Consider the following 22,285-nt stretch of genomic DNA (forward strand, 5'->3'; position numbering starts at 1 on the left):
AAACTAGAATATAAGGGGTATTTTCAGTTGTTTTACACTTTTTTGTTTAGTGCATATTTCCACATGTGTTATTCATAGTTTTGATGCCTTCAGTGTGAATCTACAATGTCAATAGTCATGAAAAAAAGGAAACTCATTGAATTAAAAGGTGTGTCCAAACTTTTGGTCTGTACTGTATAAAAGCTTACCTAAAGATGTTAGGGAAAGAGAGTGAACCTAGACAATTTGCATCACTGTTATGATGTGCAATACTTCATGAATCAGGCAGATTTTCAGTTCTTGACTGTATTAACCAAAGAAATTTTACCCAAAGAGGAAGTTTTAAACCATTGTCAACAGTGAAAGAAAGTGGCGCAGGCAAGTTAGACTAATATAAGAAAATATTCCCACCAGATACGAGACATTATTTAACTCAATCATTAAATAATCATTTATTCAAATTCACTTTTTGCACTCACAGTCCGATCTACAAAAACATCAGCATCAGCACGTGACATTGGACATTTTGGTCAAACGTAAAAGAAACTGAAAAGAAAAATACACAAATGGCTGGCCTGCATCTCATTTAGCTTTTGTGTAAAACACAACGAGCCCAACCACATCGGCCAACGTTTTGCTCAAGACTCGGTTTCACACAGGCAGCTGCTTCTCTAACCAGTCAAGCAACCAAGCCAGTCAGGTTGACACTCAGTAGTTAGCACAACCAATTAAAGGGAGAACACCTCGAGAAAAGAAGAAGAAATAAAAATCCAAAAACTCGTGACAAACAAGCTGCAAAATACAAAGAGTGATTTGTAATGTGATGTAAGAAGGAAAACCCAATCTCTCTAAAAAAAAAACTAAGAAAGTGCTAGTTATTTTGAGTTGAATTTCGCACTAGCAGATTTGTTAGTCATAACCAACCATCAACAACCCAGTCCACATCTGCAGCCCAGTCTCAGAGTCCCATGAAGCATATTGCAGAATGGGGAACAGCGCAGCCAAGTCTCTTGTCTCTCTGGAGCTCTGCGTCTCCTGAACACTGCGTCCAGGATTGTGAATGTGAAGGACAAGATGGGCACCAGAGGAGAGTCGGGTGGCTGAGGGGCTGTAATCCTGTGCAGTTGGGCCAGCTGTGCGTTCGCTGTGGGGAAACAGCACTGCAGCTACAGCGGCGTTCCCTCAGGCGACATAGTGATACTGGTTGGGAATCTCCTTGTCACGCTCCATGTAGTCTCTGTCTATGAGCGACTCGATCCGCTTCTTCAGGTCTCCCGGCTGCGCAGAGGTCAGCAAAAAAAGAAGAAACAATGAGAATTGGGTGTAAATGTAGGAAAGAATGAAACTGAAGAAAAGTGATTTAACACGTCACCTTGACAGGAAACTTGAGCTGGTTGTAGAGCTCTGATACCAGCAGGTTATGACTCAGGGTTTTCCTCATCTTCATAATGCGCACAACAGCTGCATCGATCTGATACTGCCTGTCCTGAAAGACGCGCTCTGTGGTGCTTACCTGCTCCTCGACCTGTAGGAAATATGACAAGTTAAAAAGCAAACAAACAAACAGATTCCTCTGTTTAGAAAGGGATGTTTAGTTGAAAGCTTGTGGTAAGTTAACAGCAAATAAAATGCATATTAAAAAAAAGAGAAAGTATTGAATTTACAAGTATAGAAAAGAGAAATTTACCGTTTCCTTCATTTGAATCTGGTTGATCTTGATGCGGAACAGTTTGTGTTTAAAGTCATTGTTAAAATTGAAGCGATCTCCATCTTCCACGTCTTTCCCCCGAGGGTTCTTGTTGAGAACGCGAGCTTTCCCACAGGCCAGGGACTGCAGTGTTCGCCTGAGCTCTCCCTCCTCTGTGCAACACAGCAAACAACAACAGTTAAAGCCACAGGCGGCTCTCTTACATCTCTGTTGTTGCTGCATATTTTAAGACATGTGTAACCTATTCCGGTAGCAGCACGGGTCTCCTCCATGCTGAATTCCTCCCCTTCGTTGAACATGAGCAGCACCAGAGTTTGGAACAGGGAAACCTGCAGCTCCTTCTTGCCCTGTAGGACAAAACGGTTTCTGTAAAAGTAGGTCAAGTGATTGTCCATCTCAGAGCTCTGGTGAGATGTATCAAACTCTCACCTCTTTAAATTCTGCCTTCAGTACAGCATGGCCCAGTGTGGGCTGCCACTGCAGCTTCCTTCCACTGTGCTTCCCAAGGTAGAACAGCTTGAACACTTCCTGGAGTTTCACCATCTACCAAGAAGTTACAGCAGCAGCATGTGATTGGCTGGCCATGTTCAAGCCATGTGTTCTTGTTATTCTTACAGCACTGCCATTCTTACCTCTGATGGAAGGTGGACCTCCATAGGTGTGTATGAAGGCCAGTAGCCCATGGTGAGGATGTTTACAGTGAGTTCTATGTTGCTTGGCTCACTCTGGTTCTGCATATACTATATTTCAAAATTTAAACACGTAAATATGTCATTAGCAATGCAGTGCTTTTGTGTCCATGTGCTGGGATATTTCTGGTACCTGTTTGAACTGGATCATGATGTCTTTAGACAGCTCCATGTCCTTAAACATCCCCTCAAGCTTACTGGTGAAGGCTGCGCCACATTCTGAAAACGCACAAATATCACAGCCTACATGTCCCCATGCTCTACAAACACACACAGACTACTTTGGGATTTAGTAACTCAATTTATAATTTTGGCTTAATAAAACGGATGGTTACAGTGATACAGTATGTATTATTTTACAATTAAAACCTACCTTTTCTATTAAATTCTATACACAGTACCTTACAAATGTATTCATACGCATTGTGTTTTTTTCACAACTTGAATGACTTTAATATTATATTTTTTGCAAACTGAAGAGTATTTGTATTTCAATTAAATTCATAAATGTCGTCTTGAGTTATTTTACAAAAAAAATGTTTTAATAAGTTTGATCACTTGATTCAAGTTATTAAAGAAAGTAAGCTCAGTTAATTATTCAAATAGTTTAAAACGTTTCCATCTAAGGAAACCCAGCAGATTGCAGTATATTTAATTATCTTAACAGCTGCAAATGTTTTGGGGTATGCTTTTACTGGTTTTGCAAATATAGACATTAATATTCTTACCCTTCTTTGCAAAAACACTTCAATCAGAATATTTAGAGAACATCGGTTTGTAAGTCCTTCCACAAATTCTGGACTCTGGATGGTCCAAAGTAAGACATGAATAGTTTTTGATTTAAGCTACAACATTGTAGCTCTGAGGAACTTCATGGTTGCTTCTGTGATTAATGCTCTCCTTGCCCAGCCTGTCAGTTTAGGTCAACAGACTTTCTATTTGTAAAAAATAGATTTAGTTTTTCTTTTTTCCCCCCCAATTCACAGCTATGCAAATATCTGCTGAATTGTGTGGCTGCAATGTGAAAAGTTGAGGAGTTGCGAATATTTTTATATTGCACTATATATCCAGAAAAGCAATCAATAATAATTTACTAAGTTAAAAACAAGAAACTCACCATGTTTGAGTTTGGACAGCATGGACTTTTCAGCATCAACAGAGGCACTCTTACCAACCAGCAGACGCTTGGCCAAATCTTTCTTATAAAAAGCCTCAAACACGTCTTTTCCTGCATGGACGAAAGCAGTCTTTGTTACTTTAGAGCAGGTCTGACAATCCCAGCGAAGCATGATGAAAAGGTTCATTCCTCATCCGTGTAAAATAACAGACCGTGTTATTTTACCGTGTTATAACTGTAACAGACCGTGAATGAAGCGGAAGATTATCATGATCTTGTCCAGGATTCTCTCCAGTTCCTCCTCTGTCGCCTCCTTGTTTCCAGCTCTTAACTTGGAGTCCACGTATTTAGCTGAACAAGAAGGAATAACCAGAAAGCATGTAATCATAGGCTGGAACTAATAAAGTATCAAAACTAAATGGAAGTTAATGAGGCTAAAAATGATTGTAAACGACTGTTATTCGCCTGCCTACCAATGAGTTCAGCAGGCTTGTTGGGCCTCTTGTTGATGAAGGTTTCAAAGGCCTCCTTCATGGCGTTGATGAACGCCTCATTGCGTGCAAAGCAGCTCTGCACAACATTGTCCATCTTGTCCTTGAAGTCCAAAAGATCTTGAACCATGTCCTTGTCCTTCTCTGGTGTGCAAACAATCTCCCCACCAAATGACTGCAACCAGAAGGTTTATTTAGGCTTTTTTGAGATGTAACAGGACTAAAACATACATCTCTAATATGTCATATATGTGTTTAACATATTTACCTTGATATAGTCCCTCCAAAACTGCAGCAGCGTGGGCAGTCCTGCTTTAACCTTACTGAAGAGCTGGTAGAGGAGGGCCAGCTCAGTAACACGGTTCTCATCTAGGAGATTGCTCAGACCTAACATAAAATGAACAGCCACACTAACTTTAAAGTCACAGCTTAAACTATTACATCTACTAAAACAAAAGCTGTTCACTTCCAGAGACTCAAAAGTCGCTACATATATTACGTTGATATTTCACATGAGCATTATACTTTGGAAAAACTTTATTTTTTCACTAAATAGGAGAAAAAAAAACAGTAACATTATATGGGACATGTAATCCTTTTTCTCTGGACATCCAGCTGGGTCTTATGTAGAAGGAGAAATCTGGTATTTTTACCACACAACTATGCCACAGCTCGAAAGAAAGTGATTATATTTATTATGAGAAATTTAAATAAATTAAACAGACAAACCTTTTTGTAGAACTGCGTTCATATGCTCTCCTAAAAGTTGTTTCTCGACACAGCAGATAAGAGGCTTCCTGTGAAAAGATGAAAAGCAAAAAATACAAATAAATAAAAAATTTGACAAAAGTGAGAATTTGAATAAAAAAAATACAATATATACATGTAAAATACACCAGTTATTTGGTTTAGAACAATACCTACATGTCATCTTCTTCTTACAAAGCAATCTCCCAGTTTAAAGATCACATACAGTTTTATACAAGTTCAAAATGTTTTATAAAATAAGCTTATGGGGTTTAATATATGTTTTAATTAAGTTATGCCAATTCAACACCAACTCTTGCTCCCTTTTCGTTTTACCTCCCATATTTTCACTCAAAAATGAACTTCTGTTAATACCTGAGGCTTTTGGACCTTATCACAGCAGTAAATCTATCTGAAATTGAAACCTGTTAACAGCCAGAAGCGAGGCAACTTGTAGACATTTTTTTTTACCTCTTAGTTGAAAGTAGATAATTTCTTAGCCTAATGTGGAGACACGAGTGGTAGCAGCTCTACCAGAACTCACTCAATCTACAACTCTATCTGTAATGGAAGAAATGTTTTCCCAGCTACACTAATCAGGTTTACATGGCTGTGTCATTTTGTGCATGGGTTCAGCCTATTTAAGAAAGGAAATCTTAAATAAACTGAAACAAACTTTGGGAATTCTATTGTTTGTTTTCAGCCTGTGTGTCTCCTAAAGGCAAACGGAGGTAATAGATAGATGACTCAACAACAACGTTCTGAATCTTACTGAGTGCTCTGGTCGAGGTAGCTCACAATTCGATCATTCTCCTCTTCTAAACGGCGAGCTACGTGGTGCAAGTATTCAGGCACCTAAACACAAAAACAGCATAGACTAAGACACCGATGTTGAACTTGACCTCATAACCCCAGGATCTATTAGGAGTTTCTCTCACGTCTCTCTCCTGCATCAGCCGCTGTCCTTCAGCTGCATAGAGACGATTTGTTTCAGTCAAAAATCTCTCCTCAAAGGAGTCTTTGTAAACCTTTGAACAAAAGAAAAGTAAAACACAGTCTTTATTTGTAGAAAGATGACCCGCGCAGCCTGCTGCCTGTTACTATCGAATACCTGCAGGTCTGACAGCATGCCCAGCAGGCTCCGCAGCAGACTGCGATCCACAGTCTCTCCGTTTCGCTCCAGTTCTATCTGCTCCAAAATGCCTTCCACCGTTCGCTTCTGGACTGCACTGTCGCTCACAATGTGTGTGCGGAACAGCTCCAGCCCAGTGTCCCTGCGGCGTACAAACCAGCATCAGCTTCCTGAATGCATCACTGGAAACACAACTGAGCCGACGGAACCTCACCAGATGGAGGGCAGCAGAGAGTTCTGAAGCACATATGTTCGATCCAGGAAGAGAAAAATGCTTCGGATCATTATCTAAAAAGAGGGGAATTATTATCTCGTCACCGATTAAGTGAACACTCTTGAACACTTTTGAAAGTTATAGGATTGAAGCTCATCTCTTACAGTTTGCCTGCAGTGGTCCTGCCAGCAGCGATTCATTCGCTTCAGGAAGGAAAGGTTGTCCATCGACTCTGTGAGCTCCAGGTTAAAGGTAAAACCACAAACAAGAACCATCACAACAACAACTTCTAATTTCACTGGGAAAAATGTCACTCATAAAGCTTTTAGCTCTGCTCCAAAATTATTTAGAAAACAAAACAGTCAAAACTTTCTCATTTTGTAGAGAAAACAAAATGAAAAAGTTTTGACTGTAAAGGCTACAAATTCATCAGCGCAGTCGGCCAGTCAAATATTGCAACTGATAATCCAATCACCAAAAATCCTTGACGTCTCACCACTGTTGGGCTTCGTAAAGGTTTCTCCTGGTCTGGCTGATGAGGTTGTGGACAAATAAAAAGGATATTCTCTGAACTGATGAATCTGTGCCCGCACATGGTCCTCGCAAACCTGCCGCAGCTGCTTGTACAGCGTGGGGGAGACTTTGTACGAACACAGGTTCTCCACGGCCTTTTAGGCGTTTCAGCGAAACAGGTAAAAGACAAGAAACACATGAGAAAGTGAAGTCTTCAGACACGACTTCAGCCTTCTCCAAAGGAGACGTATTCAAGCAACTTGAATATTTATGCAAAACTGATTTCCAGAGACAGAACCTGAGATAACATTTTTCAGATTTGAGCTGAATGTTTAACTACACCGACCTGATAGAGCTCTTCCAGGTTGTACTTGATGGAGGTGCTGTTCTGGATGGCACCCACCGCATCTCGAAGCTTCAGCCACGTGTCTTCTGTGTAGTTCTCTGCTAGTTTTGGCCTATCTGTTGAAACACAACAATAGATAGGATCAAACAAGTTGCTGATATGATTAACAAAAACAGGGAAAAAAAAAAAATTCTCTAAAAGTCAAAGGTGAGGTGACAACTATTCGTTCATTTAATGCCCCCAAACATTTAACTGCACTTTTTAAAAACATCGACTTAGACGTTTTAGTTCACTGATATACTATTAAGCTTTTATGTTTTAATGTTTCCACAGAAATCTCCAACCTTTATAAAGTATTTATTAAAGACCCACGTCAATTTTTATTGCTTTTTGATTTCAAAAGAACAACATTTTTTTACTAGCTGAGACTTTTTTTGAACGGCTGGCAAACTGCAAGTAGAGTATTTTCTACAGCCGACACTTTGGACCCACAGAACATTTACCGGTAATAAAAACAAAACCAACATGGTGGAAATTTCAAAAAGTGTTTTTGGTTAAAATTGTTGTTTTTTTTCTTTTGAGAACTTTTTGTTTTTGATATTTTAACAATTTTCATATTTTTTTCAACTTTTTGCAAAATCTGCATATTTTTGTCATTTGTAAAATACATATTTACAGATTTAAAGTTTAACGAGAAATTCAATTCTTTAAACACATGGATATATTCTGCTGCTGAAACATTAAAAAAAAAAAGAGCAGGTCTGAGATTCTCACAATAACCCAGAGTAAAACCTTTTATGGTATAACTTGTTCTTTTTATAATATTATGACTGTGAATAAATTCTGCAAAGCTGTAGAGAAGGCTTTTCCTTCTTTTAGCTAGCTTAAAGGTAGTGTGCAGGAACAAGTGGGGGAGGGGCAGTACTGGACTACAGCAGCCAGAAAAAATCTCTGATTACTCTGGCACTTTCTCCGTCTTCTCAATGAAAGGATTTTTAAACCGTAGCTACAACAGGACTAAAAATATAAAATGTTTTAAAACCTTGTTACCTTGATACTGACAATTGGCCCATTTGAATTTAATATTGTAGTATACACCATGTTAAGGGTTTAAAAGTCACAATTACATTATTGCTTTATTGGAGTAAACATTTGCCCAGGGAAGTGGCCTACATAGTTATAGCACCATAAGTTGTATAATCGTGATTTCACTCAGCTGAGATCCATAGATAGACAAATACACTTTTTAGTGAGCCTGCTTTACCAAGACACAGGGAACTCTGCACGAAAAGTGAGAATTTCAGGAGGAAATAACTAATTGCGTGAAAATATGAAGCACGTAAGACAAAATAAAATTGCTGCATTATCTGAAAGTGTGAGCAAGTTGGTTGGTTTTAAAGTAGCAGGCTGTATTGTTATTTTTAAATAAAACGACAAAGAAAACCACTGTCACACATAATCTTCTGCAGCATGACTTGAGACCTCCATCCTCCCCTGTTGCTGATGCTGTGGGGGTAAAAAGCACTACAGTGACAGTACCTTTGAAGTTTTTGATCACTAATTTCTTTGAGGCGCCTGTTTTTCCTGAAGTCCTGGCCATCCCGTTGGTGCTGTGCTCGGTCAAAGCCGAAAAACTGGCCCTCTTGTCCTGTCGGGTGTCCTCTGCCATTATCAGATTAGCGCTTTGGCTTACCGCTGTGTGCTTCAAAGTGTTTTTGCTACGTTACTGCTGGATTGTCCTGTTGCCTGTTTGGTTCGCTTTCAGCAATGCAGTCCCTTCGTTGAACTAAATTGTCTCTGGATGGCACCACAGGAAGTCTATTTAAAGTACATGATGTTGCAAAAACTTGAAAAACACAACGCTAGGTGAGCATAAAAAAAGAAACTAGAGACAGCTAAGTAAACACATAGCTAGCTAACGGAGTGTTATCTAAAACTGCAGCACACTTTTCGTCCCATTCGCCACTTTTCTTTTTAGCTTTCAAGGCTACTCCATGTCAGTGCGGACTACATACGGATTTTAACTAGCTCAGTTAATGTGTTGGGCAAAAGAAAAGAGGAGCTCCAACGCGACTTAGTTAGCGTTGACATGTTCGACTCATGTTGTTGGTAGCTGTCTTTACCATTTAGCTAGCTAGCATAACAAAATGGCTTTTCTCAGACGGGCTCCCTTGGACAGGTGCGTTCAAGAGTAGCTCGGATATTCATATTTAATAAGGCTTGTCTGTACTTTGACAGTATATTCTACATTTTTTATTCTACTTACTATACATACATGTATTAACTCAACATGTTCAGTCTCTCAAGAACTAAAGTGAAATAACAAGCACTTTAGTTCTTATTATTGTTACAAGAAACAAAAAAACAGTACCCAACTGAGATTGTGTGATATATGTATTTTTTTTAATTGTGTTTATTATAACTTTAAAAGTACTCATAAACTATATACTTTATATTTACAGTGGTAAGGAAGTATAAATATGACGTACTTAGAACCACTTGCTTTATTGATACTGCAAGTAGAGCTTTATATTAAAAAAAAGTGTTGTTAACAAAATCAACTTGTTAGACTTGATCAAGTCTGATCAAATGTTAATTGTCTACAAGTTTTGTCTTTCTTTCGTTTTTTAAATAGTCTTTCCAGATTTCCTCCCCGATGTTCTTGAACGCACCTGCGTTCCACCTGCAGTCAGCGGAGGTTCAGATGGGAGGCTGTTTTACTTTGGATAGGAAGGACCCGAGCAGTGAAAACGGAAATGTTCCTCAGTGTGGCTCGGTGCCTTCTTGGACACCATGGCTAGAGTGACGTGTATTTTTACAAACATCCCATGACGGCTGCCTCCAGAGCATTAGGGCTCGCCTTTTGGTGCTGATTCGGCCTGTCTGCAGCGGTAGGTACCGTGGCTGCTAACGCCGACAACTCCACCACAAACTCGGCAGGGAGTTGGTCCGCCGAGCATCAGACCAAGAGACGAGTGATCGACTGGATTCATGGCTTTTTTAAAATCTTTTTTTTGAAGCAGACACGCACATGAAACAGCAAACCAGCTTAGCTGTTTTGAACCCAGACCGAATATCTTCAATTTCAGTCACATAATTGGAAATCCAAGAACTATATAAAAAAATACTGTTAGCTTTAGCCTGGCTAGAACGGTGTAAGCTAATGGTAGCTTCACCAGTAAGATTCCCACGGATTTTTAAGAAAGCGAGAACCCATTTCAATCTTCATTGAATGGTGTCAACATGTAAACACAGTACTCTGTTTTCTGACAGCTGGTTTTACCTCGGAAGGAAACTTTTCCTGCCGTTTTTGGGCGCTTGGTTTGGGAAGCTAACAGGCAGCTAAAGCCAATCCTGAAGCACGAAAGAGAAAGTCTCCAATTCCTTCCCTCTTTCTTTTCTCGAATACTTGCATACGTGCTTAAGAATCCGAATATGCCTATATATATAATGCAAATGTCTATATATTAGTGATTTAACGGCCAGGAAGTACACAGTCACGTGTTTCATGTACAGCTGTGTTGAAATCTGCAGCCATCGCCATGTGATGCCATGTGAAAACCGTTTCAGGAAGTATTGATCACTAGCATTGACTTCTGGAAAGATTAAAAACATTAACTCGACTTTAGTTTAATTGCGATCAGATTGCATCAGATAATCTCAATAAACACAACTTGACCCTCAGGGAATATTTCGTTGTTCTCCTGGAAAAAAAAAATATTCTAAAAGTAATGACAGCCAAAACGTAAACAGAAATATATCCCCCTGTGAAGGCTATAACTAGCGGTGGGAAATTGTTGTTTATCGTTATTGTAAAATTCTTCTAATCGTCATAGGATTTCTGAGTTGTTGTGACAGTGATCATCTTTACTTGATGATGTTTGCAGAACTCCTCTTCGCCCCCCAACCCCTCCAAAAAATATTTCCAAGCTTAGGTCAATGCGAGCAGCAACAAACAGCACTATCTTTCAAAAATATGATTACATTTGCTTGTTTGCTGTTTAGCAATAGAACCGCATTACCTATGTACTAATGGGTCCATAAATAGTTTTTTTCCCTAAGTGCAGTCCTTGTGTTTGTGGGCTTTGGCTGCAGGAAGGTGCAGTCCCGCCATGAAGTCTGTTGCTAAAAAAGACTGCAGTGGTTTCTTTATGACTTCCTATCATCATTTTTTTTATCTTCAGCAAATTAATACCACAAGATATTAGGATAAACTCCATATTGACTTAAAAAGTATATAAATCCCATTTGTATCTGTAATGGATAATTATTGATATTACACAATCTCAACAAGATTAGTAAGATTGTCTCCATTTATACTTCAAAGCATATGTTCCCATCCTTCATTGGATTTTGATTAAACACTAAAAGCACATCAAAGGACACTCTCTTGATTTAGACAGTGGGAACATTTTGCAAATCGTATATAATGAACTAGGTTTGAGTATTTCACCTGCCTGATGACCATTCAGAGCTGATTTGTTTGTCTTTTTTATTGCCGTTAGGGTAAATACTAATAAATGAATGTGTGTATTTATATCGTAAATCCCTTGCAGTGTTTAATACAGTGGATTAAATTGTAGAGAGTTTAAATTAACCAGGACTTGTGCACAGTTAAGGGCGTACTTAATTTCTTATGGAGCTTTGTACATTAATTTTAATGTACAAAAGGTCTAAACTGACCTTTTGTACATTTCCAGGATTGAATGTATTTCTTAGAGAAATAATACTGTGAAGTAAATACTCAACCCTTTTCTTACCGCTAGGTTAATTTTTTAAAGGGTCTGCCTGACAGTAACATTTATTTTCATTAAATTAACTACTACCTCTCTCCGTCCGTCTTTGTGCAGTTTTGCTGACGCCTGTCTTCTGCTGTTTAGTCTAGATGCCTTGGCCGAGATGAGTGTGAAGGCTTTTGAGCTTGTTCCCGCTGTGGAGCGCGACCTCCTCATGGGCGACAAGGCTCGCATCAACATCGAGTGCATCGAATGCTGCGGGAAACACTTGTACGTGGGCACCAACGACTGCTTCATCCACCACTTTCTCCTGGACGAGGTCACTTCCTCCAAAGGCAAGCTGAGCTACTCGACCCAGAAGCTGCTTCACAAATACCTCGGCCTCAAGAAACCTGTCGCCGAGCTGCGTGCCGCTTCCGCTCTGGAGCGTCTCATAGTGCTTTGCGATGGAATAGTGTTCCTCGTTGACATGGTGACTCTGGAGTCGGTTCCCTCGGCAGCTGGCGGCGGAGTCAAAATCCGAGGCGTGACCACGTTCTGCGTCAACGAGAACCCCGTCAACGGGGACCCGTTCTGCGTGGAGATGGGCGTGCTGTCGTCCAAGAGGCGGACAGTTCAGGTTTACATGGTCTACGAGGACAGAGTGCAGTTGGTCAAAGAGGTGAATACTCCGGAGCAGCCATGCGCCGTCAGTATTGATGGGTACTTCCTGTGCTTGGCCCTCACAACGCAGTACATGATCCTTAACTACAACACAGGAGCTTCGCAGGACCTCTTCCCTTACAACAGCGAGGAGAGGAGACCCATTGTGAAGAGGATCAGCCGGGAGGAGTTCCTCCTCGCCGCTCCTGGCGGTCTCGGTGAGTTTATCGACGGTGGTTCAAAACGTTGGGAGTTCTGCCGAGAACAAAAGCTGCTCATATCCACCTACGAGAATCGGCTTTGCACCTTGTACTGAAGCTAATTTTTCTTTTGTTTTAGGTTGTAGAATTAGTTTGCTTAGACAGTCTTGTTTCTGTCTCCAGAAACAAAACTATTAGATGCTGTAAGTTACAATATTTGTTTTGTAGTCAGTGATGAGTCCAGCTTTCCCAGTTGTATTTCTTTCTAAAGCTTGAAAGGTTTTAACTCTTACCTTTTTGTGCTCAGTAAACGTTTTTTTTTTTTTTTTCCTCTCCTCATCCCGCCTCCAGGGATGTTCGCCAACTCAGAGGGAGCGTCTCAGCGGGCTCCCGTTAACTGGTCAGAGAGCGTGATTGCTGCCGCTGTGTGTTTTCCGTATGTGGTGGCTTTGGACGAAAACTTCGTCACCATCCACAGCATGTTGGACCAACAACTGAAACAGACTCTTTCATTCAGGGATGGACGCGTTCTGCAAGATTTTGAAGGTGTGCTCGCATCCTCTGGGTTTCACATGTGATCAAAAAATTTTCTGCAGTTAAAATACGGAGATGATCATTTTTTTACAGCCACGCAAATTATTGTCTTCTTAGCTATAGTGTTTCTGTTTAGTTTGTTAGTTTCATTGTCTTTCTCTCACATTAAGCTTCAGAAAGTCTAAAAGCTGCAATTCCCTTTGCAGGGCTCTATAAAAAATCTTAATATAAATTCTTCTTGTTTGCCAAATGTTGATTAGAAATAATAACAAAGTGATCTCATTTTAGAGCTGGACACTTTTTAAAGGTTGCTTTGAATAACAGCGGATTAAAGGGAGGATGAGACGACTGTTTTTTTTCTTAAAATAAATACATGCGCAATCACAATCTGAGTGTGTGAGGGTTGTGTGTGTTTTAGGTAAAGTCATGCTGGCTTCCACTAAGTCTGTTTACGTCCTGGTTCCTCTGCCACTGGAGAGACAGATTCAAGACTTACTGGCCAGCCACAGAGTGGAGGAAGCACTGGTCTTAACCGAGGGAGCTCAGAGAAATATTCCCAAAGACAAGTTCCAGGTAAATATCAGCAGGTTGTTTTAATAGAAAGACAAAATACAAGGCCTAAAAGAACTATTGATGCCAGGCTGGTGGTATCTGAATGTCTTAGGGTACAAATGTGCCCAAAGAGAAACAGAAACTTTTAATCAACTTGTGGTACTATAATTATAGGACACACACCAAATCCTGTTTGCACAGAAGGTAAAAACGACCTTCAGTTTGTCTGGATTTAAAGAAGCAAAATGTAAATAAACAAGCATCTCAAATGTTTGTTTCTATATACACCAGCGGTGTGGACTTGTCATGAGACTTGAAGTAGAGTCAGACTCGAGTCAAAATGTAGACCTTTCTTTGTCTCTTATTTTTCTGTTGTTGTTGTTTTACACAACTGTCTAACCAATTACCTTGGTTAGGTTTGAAAAATTTCATGTACTTGGCACACTTTGTAATTTCTGTAGTTAGATTTTTCTTTCCATTTTTCCCACTTTCTTCAGGTTTTGTACAGAAGAATCCTGCAGCAGGCAGGGTTCATAAAGTTTGGCCAGCTTCAGTTCCTGGAGGCTAAAGAACACTTTAGGTAACAGCTGGAGTTGCTTTTTCTTGACGTCTCAACCATTTTCGAAACCCTTCACAAGAACCATCTGATTCTTGTGAATTTTTCTTCTCTTCTCGTGCGCTTCAATTTAATCATTGCTGTAAATGTTTGCGTAATATAACCGGCTCATCTTGTCTCATTAAGGCTGTCATGTCACTCCTATAATTGCTGACATTATTATTTTTTTTCATATTTCAAAAACTTGTTACAGATTTTAATAATTACCATTTTCAGTAATTTGACAAAAGCTGTGATGTTTTCGGAAACAAGTTGCTTATATTCTTTTCTATGTCTTTGTCTTTTTATTGACACCTCCAAAGAGGAGCTTTATGTAATTTGATAAATGTGTCGGTATTGTATGACAAATATTAGGGTTTTTTTTTCTTTTGATATGTCATAAGAAATATCTTGAATTGTTCCAGGAAGGGTGAGCTGGATGTGCGGGAGCTCATCTCTCTCTACCCCTTGCTGCTACCGGCTTCCTCCTCGTTCATGCGCTGCCACCCTCCTCTTCACGAGTTTGCGGATCTCAACCATCTGGCACAGGGTGACCAAGAGAAAGTGCTGCGATGCAAGAAATTCCTCATCAGCTATTTAGGAGAGGTAACCGGGCTAAAATAGCCTCGTAATCTAGCAGCGTGTTGCTTGGTTGTGTGGCTTTAATTTTCGTTTTTCCTCCTTCCGTTCAGGTTCGCAGCACAGACGTGGTGAACGGCTGCAGAGACGACGTGGACACGGCTCTGCTGAAGCTCTACGCCGAGCAGGATCACGACAGCCTGCTGGACCTGCTGGCCTCGGACAATTCCTGCGTGCTCACAGATAGCGTTCCGTGGCTGGAGAAGTATCACAAGTGTGTATGCTGCTGTGATTATTCATCTGGTTTAAAGTAGGGCTCAAGCGATTAATCGTGATGGGTCCATTGTTGGAGTAATCATCAACTAATTAAGTAATCGATTAGTCAATAGCTGGAGTGTACAGACTCAAAAAAGACTGAAAGAACAACACAGCCCGAACAGAAATTAAGCCAAAACTGTACAGAAATATATACATTTTGCATTTAAGATAAAAAAAACCCTGTAAATATGTTCTACTCTACTACTACTATAGTGGCATAGTTTTAGCTTTAACTGGTTAATCCAAACATGAATCATCAGATTAGCCCGTCATTGTATTGATGTTAAGTCAAACAGAAAGGGCTGAGCTTTTCACATGTTGATGTTTGAAGTATTTTTTTAGCTGCAGATGATCAGGAGTACACTAAAGAAACGTGCACTACTTTCTTATTTAAAAAAGGAACAGAATTATTTGTTTACTTTTATCTTTTAATGTATTTCTAATATTGCACAAAATGAGACACAGGGGTTAAATGAAATATCTGCAGAATGTGCCTATTTTTTAGATCAAATTAATCCATAGAATAATCAATTACTAAAATAATAATTAGTTGCAGCCTGAGTTAAAAGATCTAATTTGGTTGACATGGTGTCGGGGAGTTTTAACACGGACTGGAAAAAGGAAATGAAGCACAGAAAAAAAAACAACAGCATTCTCCGTGCTGTACTGCATCTGACCAGCGTCCAGTCCATCCCACTGTCTGTCACTTTGTCCGTCCAGCTAACTTTTCTTCAGTTACTCGCTCTACCTCCCTGAGTTTTCTTTTGTCAAGTTTATTTGTCCATACATCATCTGGTAGTCTATAAATCAATATAATTGTTTTTCTACCTATTCATCCATCAATCCATCCATTTGATCATCCATCAGTTTGTCTATTCATCTATCCTTGCTGATTGTTTGGCTGTCCATCTCTGTTTTTTTCCCAAAGTGTGCATTAAACATAAACATAAGCTGTAAACTCTGTTGTCTTTTGTATTGAGGCTTTAAGAAATGGGTTAAAACTGGACTGAGAATTTCTGACGGTGATTTGGTCATAAGTGTGTGTTGGAACCCTGGCGAATGAAAAATGTAGATTCCTTATTAAAATGTCCGTTTCTTCACAGCAGATTAAGACACAAATATTATGCTGTGATTTCTTTATCAGCTCTATAAGAAGCGAGAACTTTCAATTGTTGTTCTCAGCGATTCTGTTTAAACTCTGAGCAAATTAGCATGTAGAGTTAGAATAGACGATTACTGTGGGAATTGGTATGACTTTCATTAATTATTGCAGTGATGAAATTGACCAATTCCTGAAGGATTGTCTGAGGCGAGCCTTTGTTGGGTAAATACCGCTCATTGTCCCTTGTTGTTAATTAACTTCCTGATGAAGCTGTTAAATCCGTGTCCAGTTCAGCCAAGCCGGTTTAATTACTCGGCACAGAAATGTAATTATGTTTTTGAAGCTCGACTCAATCCGCTCTTTTATTTCTCTCAGATATTTTGCACTCGGGCTTCTCTATCATTTTAATGGTCAGGATGCAGCAGCTCTAAAGGTTTGTATTCCTAAAATTTTTTAAAAAATAAATAGAACCTGCACCAGATCACTAACGTCCTCTCTTCTCTGTGCTTTTTTTTTTAGTTGTGGATTCGTGTTGTAGATGGAGAACTGCAGGACTCCACCAGATCCGATCTGTATGAGTACATTGTGGACTTTCTCTGCTGCTCTTCCAGTATGGAGATTGTGTGGAAGTATGCAGACTGGGCTTTGCGGAAGGATCCCACCGTAGGTTCCCCAAAAATGTAACTTTGATGTCTGACCTTTGGTGCAGCTTTGACCCAAATATTACCTTCTTCAACATTTGTTTCTGGGAAGATCCAACTTCCCACTTTCACGGCTACAGTATATTTATTCTCTTCCTCATTCATAATATTTGCTGCTTATTCTCATCAACGAACTGCCATATAATTGAAGGTGTTTTTTTAACAGAAAAAACAAAATGAGTTCACTTTTCTATTGCATACGGTTGTAAAATCTGCAAATAAAGTATTTAGGAACTTACACAGACCTTGCGGTTCTCTTCAAACAGCTGTTTTTGATAATTTTAAGGACTTTTTATTTGTTTTTTTTCTTAATAGACAGGTATTCGGATCTTTACTAAGAGACCTGTCGGCAAAGATCGATCAGAGGTGAACCCAGATGAAGTCATCACCTACCTGGGGAAACACAGCCAGGCTCTGCTTCTCTACATGGAGCATCTTGTGTTGGAGAGAAAAATACAGGTTAGATGTAACCTTTATTTGGGGATGCAGTTGAAAAATGCAAGAAAATATCTTGAGCTTACAAGTCCCACAACCAGGACTTGTAAGCTCTTTGAATCAAATAAATGTGATCTGAATTCACAAATCCTGCAGCATAAGTCCTACTGCTTGTGAAAATTGGTGGTTGCATTGCTACCTAGCCAGACCCAACCACAGTCACAGGTCATCATGTTGTTATTTAGATGGATTTGACTATTTCTGGGGTTGTTTTTCCCTTCTTGTTGTGCAGAAAGAGAAGTTCCACACACACCTCGTTGTGTTGTACCTGGACAGGGTCATGCTGTTGCTGTCAGAGTCGCCGACTGATGAGGGGCAGCTGACCAGAGCCAGAGAGAAGCTTCAAGCCATGCTCAGGGAGTCCGACTTATACCGTGTGCAGTTTGTTTTAGGTAACGCAAACCATCCAGTGCAACAGGAATATTTATTTTAGAGTCATTGAGGTCATTTTTCAGATTGAAGCTAATTTAAAAAAAAATTCTGTTTAAACCCGGGTTAGGTAAAATGGAGAGCTGTGACAAGCTGCTGCTAGAGCGTGCGACACTACACGGGAAATTAGAGGAACACGACAAAGCGCTGCACATCCTGGTCCACAAACTCAGAGACTTCCCGTCCGCCGAGGCCTTCTGCATCTGGGCCTCGTCCAATCGAGATCCAGCATATCGACAGCAGCTGTTCCACCTCCTCCTGGGGGTCTATCTCGACGGCACCCCTCCTGGAAAAGGCCAAGCAGCTGGCGGCAAGATGGAGATGGCGGCCGTGGATCTGTTAAACAGGCACGGCGAGGTGTTCGACGCCGTCCGCGTCCTACGGATGCTTCCGGAGAGCTGGTCGCTGCAGCTGCTGAGGCCTTTCTTGAACCGAGCCGTCAGGGCCAGCATGCACGCCGGCCGGACCTCCCAGATCGCTTTGGGCCTCGCCCGCTCTGAGAACGTGCAGCTGCTGCATGACAGGGTGAGCAAACCTGCTTTCCTAAACCGTCCACTTATTTGTTCATGAATATATTTTTTTTTACCAAATGTTGGTTATGCTTTAATTGATGGAACAGCTAATTAAACCAGTGGGCTTTACAGACTGCTTTAATTATTAATAACTCTGCTTTGACTTTGTTGTTTCTTATGTGTTGGTAGGCGCTTTTGAATATTTTACCTTTTTTAAAGCTAGGCCAGTTTCCACAGAAGTGTTTAACGGACAGAGATTGGGAATTAATTCAGGAACATTAAGTGTCTTCTTAAAACGAGATCGTTTCTCATTTAAACAACTACAAAAAAAAATTTTGAACAAGATGCAAAACTCGCTGAAATGAGAAACTTTCTAATTTTAACAAAAAACTTTCTAGTTCAGCGAGTTTTGCATCTTATGAGATTTTCTTGCTTTAAAGAAAAACCTTCTCGTTTTAACAAGATGGGTTTTATGTCTCGTCATAACGAGAACATTGCTCATTTTAACGAGATGTGAAAATACGCTCTGACAGATTGCGAAGGTGTGAAGGGGTTCGCCATGACATCCCTTTCTCTCACCGTGGCATCAAAAGATGCTACAGCCTTTCTTATTTAAGAGAATATATTTTGGTTTGAATGAGATGTACAAATTTTATTTTTAACAAGTTTTTTTTTAAGTGGCAAAAACTCTTTTTAATGAGTTTTGCATGTCATTATAACAAAGTTTTCTAATTAAAATGAAATACTGCTCCTGAATTTATTTTCAAGCTCTGGCAGTTTAATGCTTCCATAAGTTGGTTAGGTCAAACTTATATTTTAAATTTACTTTACTTTACTTGTTTATATTTTTATCATTAATAATAAAAATATAAATAAACTGAAGCACATAATCACAAAGTCTGATCAGACATTATTCTTGCTCCTTCTTATGGATAGTTGACACTCGATTTCGAAATATTGCAAAAAAAAAAGGTTTCAGCTTTGATTTGTTGTAACTCGTGTTTTCTTCCTCTACAGTTAAAAGAGCGGAGGAAACCCATTATTGTGTCGGAGAAGAAAGGGTGCCACCTGTGCCACAACACCTTCAGTGAGCCCAGCGTGGTCTGTCTGCCCGGAGGAGTACCTGTCCACGGCCACTGCGCCGCACAGAGAGTAAGAGACTCTCCCACAAAGAGACAGTTAGCTAATAGCAGTAACCATACGTGAGACTAAACATTTCCCACTGCTGTCTGATGTGCGACCGGAGGCTGCAGCCTTGTTGGGAGAACAAGAGGCACAGACGAGAATCCAGTTTCAGCTGTGGCGTGAACGCCACGAAGGAAGCCGGCTCAGTGCCACTGTGTTCAGCTGTTCGTTCATGTGCTCCACTGGTGCAGATTTAGAAATTCCAGCTCAGTTTCTTTCTGCATCTGTCCCGTCTTCACTCAAAAAGGTGAAACCCTGAATTAGATAAACAAATTTAACAACAGATGATTTTTTTTTTCTTATTTTTAGTCCTGTTTCAAATATTTCTGAAGCATGGAATAATACCAAGACTCCTCCGGTTCTTGTCCAGTCAGTTTGTGTTATTCTGTCCTGACGTGCGCTCTGCACGCTGGGTTTTAATGTGAAATACTACCAAGGCACTTTCTTTGTGTGTGTCTTTTACTAGAGCTGGTGTCTCTGTTGCCACCTCCCCGTTCTCCTCTACAACATCAGTCGTTTCTGTATCACAGTGTTTGACATGGCAACACTTTGATCCGGCCTATTGCTACATTTTGGTTATTATCCAAGTAAAAAACTTGGTGACCTATTGAGTCTATGAGGAAAAGACATGATGAGGTCTTATGGATCATTAGTGGAGAAATGTACATTTGAATACAGCTTCAGATGCAAATAAGGGAATTAAAAGAAAACTAAAACCTGTACAATGAATTAAATGTTATACCCCCATTGAAAATATGGGGGAAAATCTTACTGTCTGGCTTTGACTAATAAAAAATGGTTTCCATTCCGCTTTCAGCTTCTGTTACACTGAAGATGCTTTTACAAGTGAAGTGCACTCCACTTCAAATTAAATCAAATTTCACCTCGTTGTCAACAGCAGTGTCTTTGATCTCCAACCCACGACTCTCCCGCCTCAAGATGCCCAACTGCCTCACAGAACCATGTTGTCGTATGAAAAAAAAAAATGGCAAAAGCTATTCAAAATTAACAGGTTTCATTTACTTTAGTGCCATTTGTTAGTCGAATGAAATGCAGAGATGGATTGGGCAGAAAGCGACATAGACGGTGAATAATAATCTGTCCTCTGAAGATTACAGTTGAGTGTTGGAAAAATAGCTCTCAGCATCACATTGTTTTCTGTCATTAATCCTGAACAAACATCCCACAAGAAAGAAGAAAACGAAAGGCAATCGTGAACAACCTTCAAGTACTTTTAAGTGGGAACATGAATAATGAAAACATTTTTTCAGGGTTACCAACGGCAGTACAGAGCAGGAGAACAACAAACAATTTTCCATGTAATTTCTTCAGGCTAGTGTATCTCGTGCAAATATGGAAAAATAAAAATCATACCTAAGAAGGGACAGCTTGGCTGAACCTTCAGGTTAGATTTTGGGGGCTCTGCGTTATGCAAACATTAAATTTTACTCTTAAATCTCACACTAGAAGTATGATGCACGTTTAAATAATTTGCATAGCTGCAAAGCTCACTGAAACGTGGCAAATGTTTAATTTTTTAAAAACCTAAGTCCCAATTAATTTGATTCAGACTAATGAATAGTCATTAATGAAGGCAATTTCTCCAGTTTTTATTACTATAATTGTTTTGGTGCAAGAAACGCGACTGTTTAATCTGCAAACATAAATTTGGTCACACGATGGCAGTATTGTGTAACATTTTAAACGAAAGCAATGTGCAGGTCTTCAGAATGGCTACATCTAACAACATGAATATACATTTCAAATAACTAAGTATGTTCTCTTCATTTATTACATGTCGCAGATATTATTTTGCACTGCAGAAAGTGAAAGATGGTTATATTTGACTCCGATTGTTGACGGCAGACATGATCTAACAGCATCTGACACTCATAGAGGATGGATTTCTAATGAAAATGTGCCAGTGGTGCATATATTATCTAAACTTTTCTCTTTCATTGGAAATTGTGGGTAAAAAACAAAACAAAAACGTTTCATCATGAACTGCTTTGATGGTCCAAGAACATACCTGAATGGCTAAATACATCTTAGCTTTCAAAGCTGCCTGCTTCAGAAGCCTGGAGTTATGGTTTTAACCTTTGTGCTGTGTTACCCCTGTGGAAAACGGAGAAATGGAGGTCAGCTGTTTTCTGTGAATTTCTTTACAGGCAAGGTACTTTGCTCTGTCATCAGAGCAAAGTACCTTGTCTCAACCTTCTTTCTAAATGCTGCGTATCTGTCGGATAACAATGAGGTGTGGCTTGGACGTCATAAATAATACTTCTTCAGTCTGGCAAGATGCATTTATGCAGCCAAACTGTGTGGACTTACTTCATCAGAGCCATACTACTTGTATAACATATTTGTCCTCAGAAAACCTTGCCAGAACGTGCATTAAATGAAAATGACACCAAAAGGCTGCTGCTATTAAAACTACTGTCCAGTTCTGCATTTCTAAAGCTTTGTTGTCCGAAGAGTTTAACTGTAGCTTGTTGGAAAGGCCTCCGCACCATGACTTCAAATCATATAAAAAAGAAAATTCTGCAAAGTTGTGTGAAAAGTTGCGATTGTATTTTATAAATATGTGTATAGTGGTGTGTAAATACTGCATTTGTACGTGTTTGTTGCTTTCTAAATCGATGCCACTGTGGATGGAGTGTAAAAAAAAACTGCTAATCCGTCCCATTTTAATAAACATACGTTTCAGCTCCGAGTCAAACTTTTGGTTGTACTTGCCTTCATTTCTGGTAGTTGGGCTTGACTATGCTT

The 22,285-nt window shown here is 39.8% G+C and overlaps 2 protein-coding genes across 3 annotated transcripts; one reads left to right on the top strand and one right to left on the bottom strand.

Annotated features, from left to right (window-relative positions):
- Positions 1-412: 412 nt before the first annotated feature.
- cul4a (cullin 4A) lies at positions 413-9,096 on the bottom strand. The gene is made up of 20 exons (XM_028015305.1): positions 8,476-9,096; positions 6,937-7,052; positions 6,642-6,745; positions 6,242-6,311; positions 6,078-6,151; positions 5,843-6,005; positions 5,670-5,759; positions 5,504-5,586; positions 4,714-4,781; positions 4,253-4,371; positions 3,967-4,159; positions 3,740-3,844; positions 3,494-3,604; positions 2,510-2,595; positions 2,320-2,427; positions 2,117-2,230; positions 1,929-2,034; positions 1,667-1,839; positions 1,352-1,504; positions 413-1,257 (listed from the first exon to the last, which is right to left on the bottom strand). The coding sequence occupies exons 1-20, from the start codon at positions 8,603-8,605 to the stop codon at positions 1,162-1,164; spliced, it is 2,262 nt and encodes a 753-aa protein (XP_027871106.1). The 5' UTR covers positions 8,606-9,096; the 3' UTR covers positions 413-1,161.
- A 512-nt stretch (positions 9,097-9,608) lies between these two features.
- tgfbrap1 (transforming growth factor, beta receptor associated protein 1) lies at positions 9,609-22,235 on the top strand. 2 transcript variants are annotated; one of them, XM_028014953.1, is made up of 13 exons: positions 9,609-9,827; positions 11,817-12,532; positions 12,866-13,060; positions 13,467-13,621; positions 14,098-14,180; positions 14,621-14,801; positions 14,888-15,048; positions 16,570-16,627; positions 16,714-16,857; positions 17,211-17,354; positions 17,623-17,782; positions 17,890-18,344; positions 19,349-22,235. In XM_028014953.1, the coding sequence occupies exons 2-13, from the start codon at positions 11,836-11,838 to the stop codon at positions 19,535-19,537; spliced, it is 2,622 nt and encodes an 873-aa protein (XP_027870754.1). In that variant the 5' UTR covers positions 9,609-9,827; positions 11,817-11,835; the 3' UTR covers positions 19,538-22,235. The 2 variants fall into 2 exon arrangements, with proteins under 2 accessions (XP_027870754.1, XP_027870755.1); XM_028014954.1 differs by having other exon boundaries at positions 11,822-12,532.
- The last annotated feature ends 50 nt before the right edge of the window (positions 22,236-22,285 follow it).

Source organism: Xiphophorus couchianus, chromosome 4, assembly GCF_001444195.1.
Source record: "Xiphophorus couchianus chromosome 4, X_couchianus-1.0, whole genome shotgun sequence".
Classification (NCBI taxonomy): Eukaryota; Metazoa; Chordata; class Actinopteri; order Cyprinodontiformes; family Poeciliidae; genus Xiphophorus; species Xiphophorus couchianus.

Excerpts from the sequence above, each read along its gene's own strand:
- cul4a (XM_028015305.1), bottom strand. The coding sequence starts at position 8,605 with ATGGCAGAGGACACCCGACAGGACAAGAGGGCCAGTTTTTCGGCTTTG. Across the intron at positions 4,782-5,503 it reads TACCTCGACCAGAGCACTCA|GAAGCCTCTTATCTGCTGTG; the intron begins GTAAGATTCAGA and ends ATCTTTTCACAG. Across the intron at positions 3,845-3,966 it reads CAAGCCTGCTGAACTCATTG|CTAAATACGTGGACTCCAAG; the intron begins GTAGGCAGGCGA and ends CTTCTTGTTCAG.
- tgfbrap1 (XM_028014953.1), top strand. The coding sequence starts at position 11,836 with ATGAGTGTGAAGGCTTTTGAGCTTGTTCCCGCTGTGGAGCGCGACCTC. Across the intron at positions 14,181-14,620 it reads GAGGCTAAAGAACACTTTAG|GAAGGGTGAGCTGGATGTGC; the intron begins GTAACAGCTGGA and ends GAATTGTTCCAG. Across the intron at positions 15,049-16,569 it reads TGGCTGGAGAAGTATCACAA|ATATTTTGCACTCGGGCTTC; the intron begins GTGTGTATGCTG and ends TATTTCTCTCAG.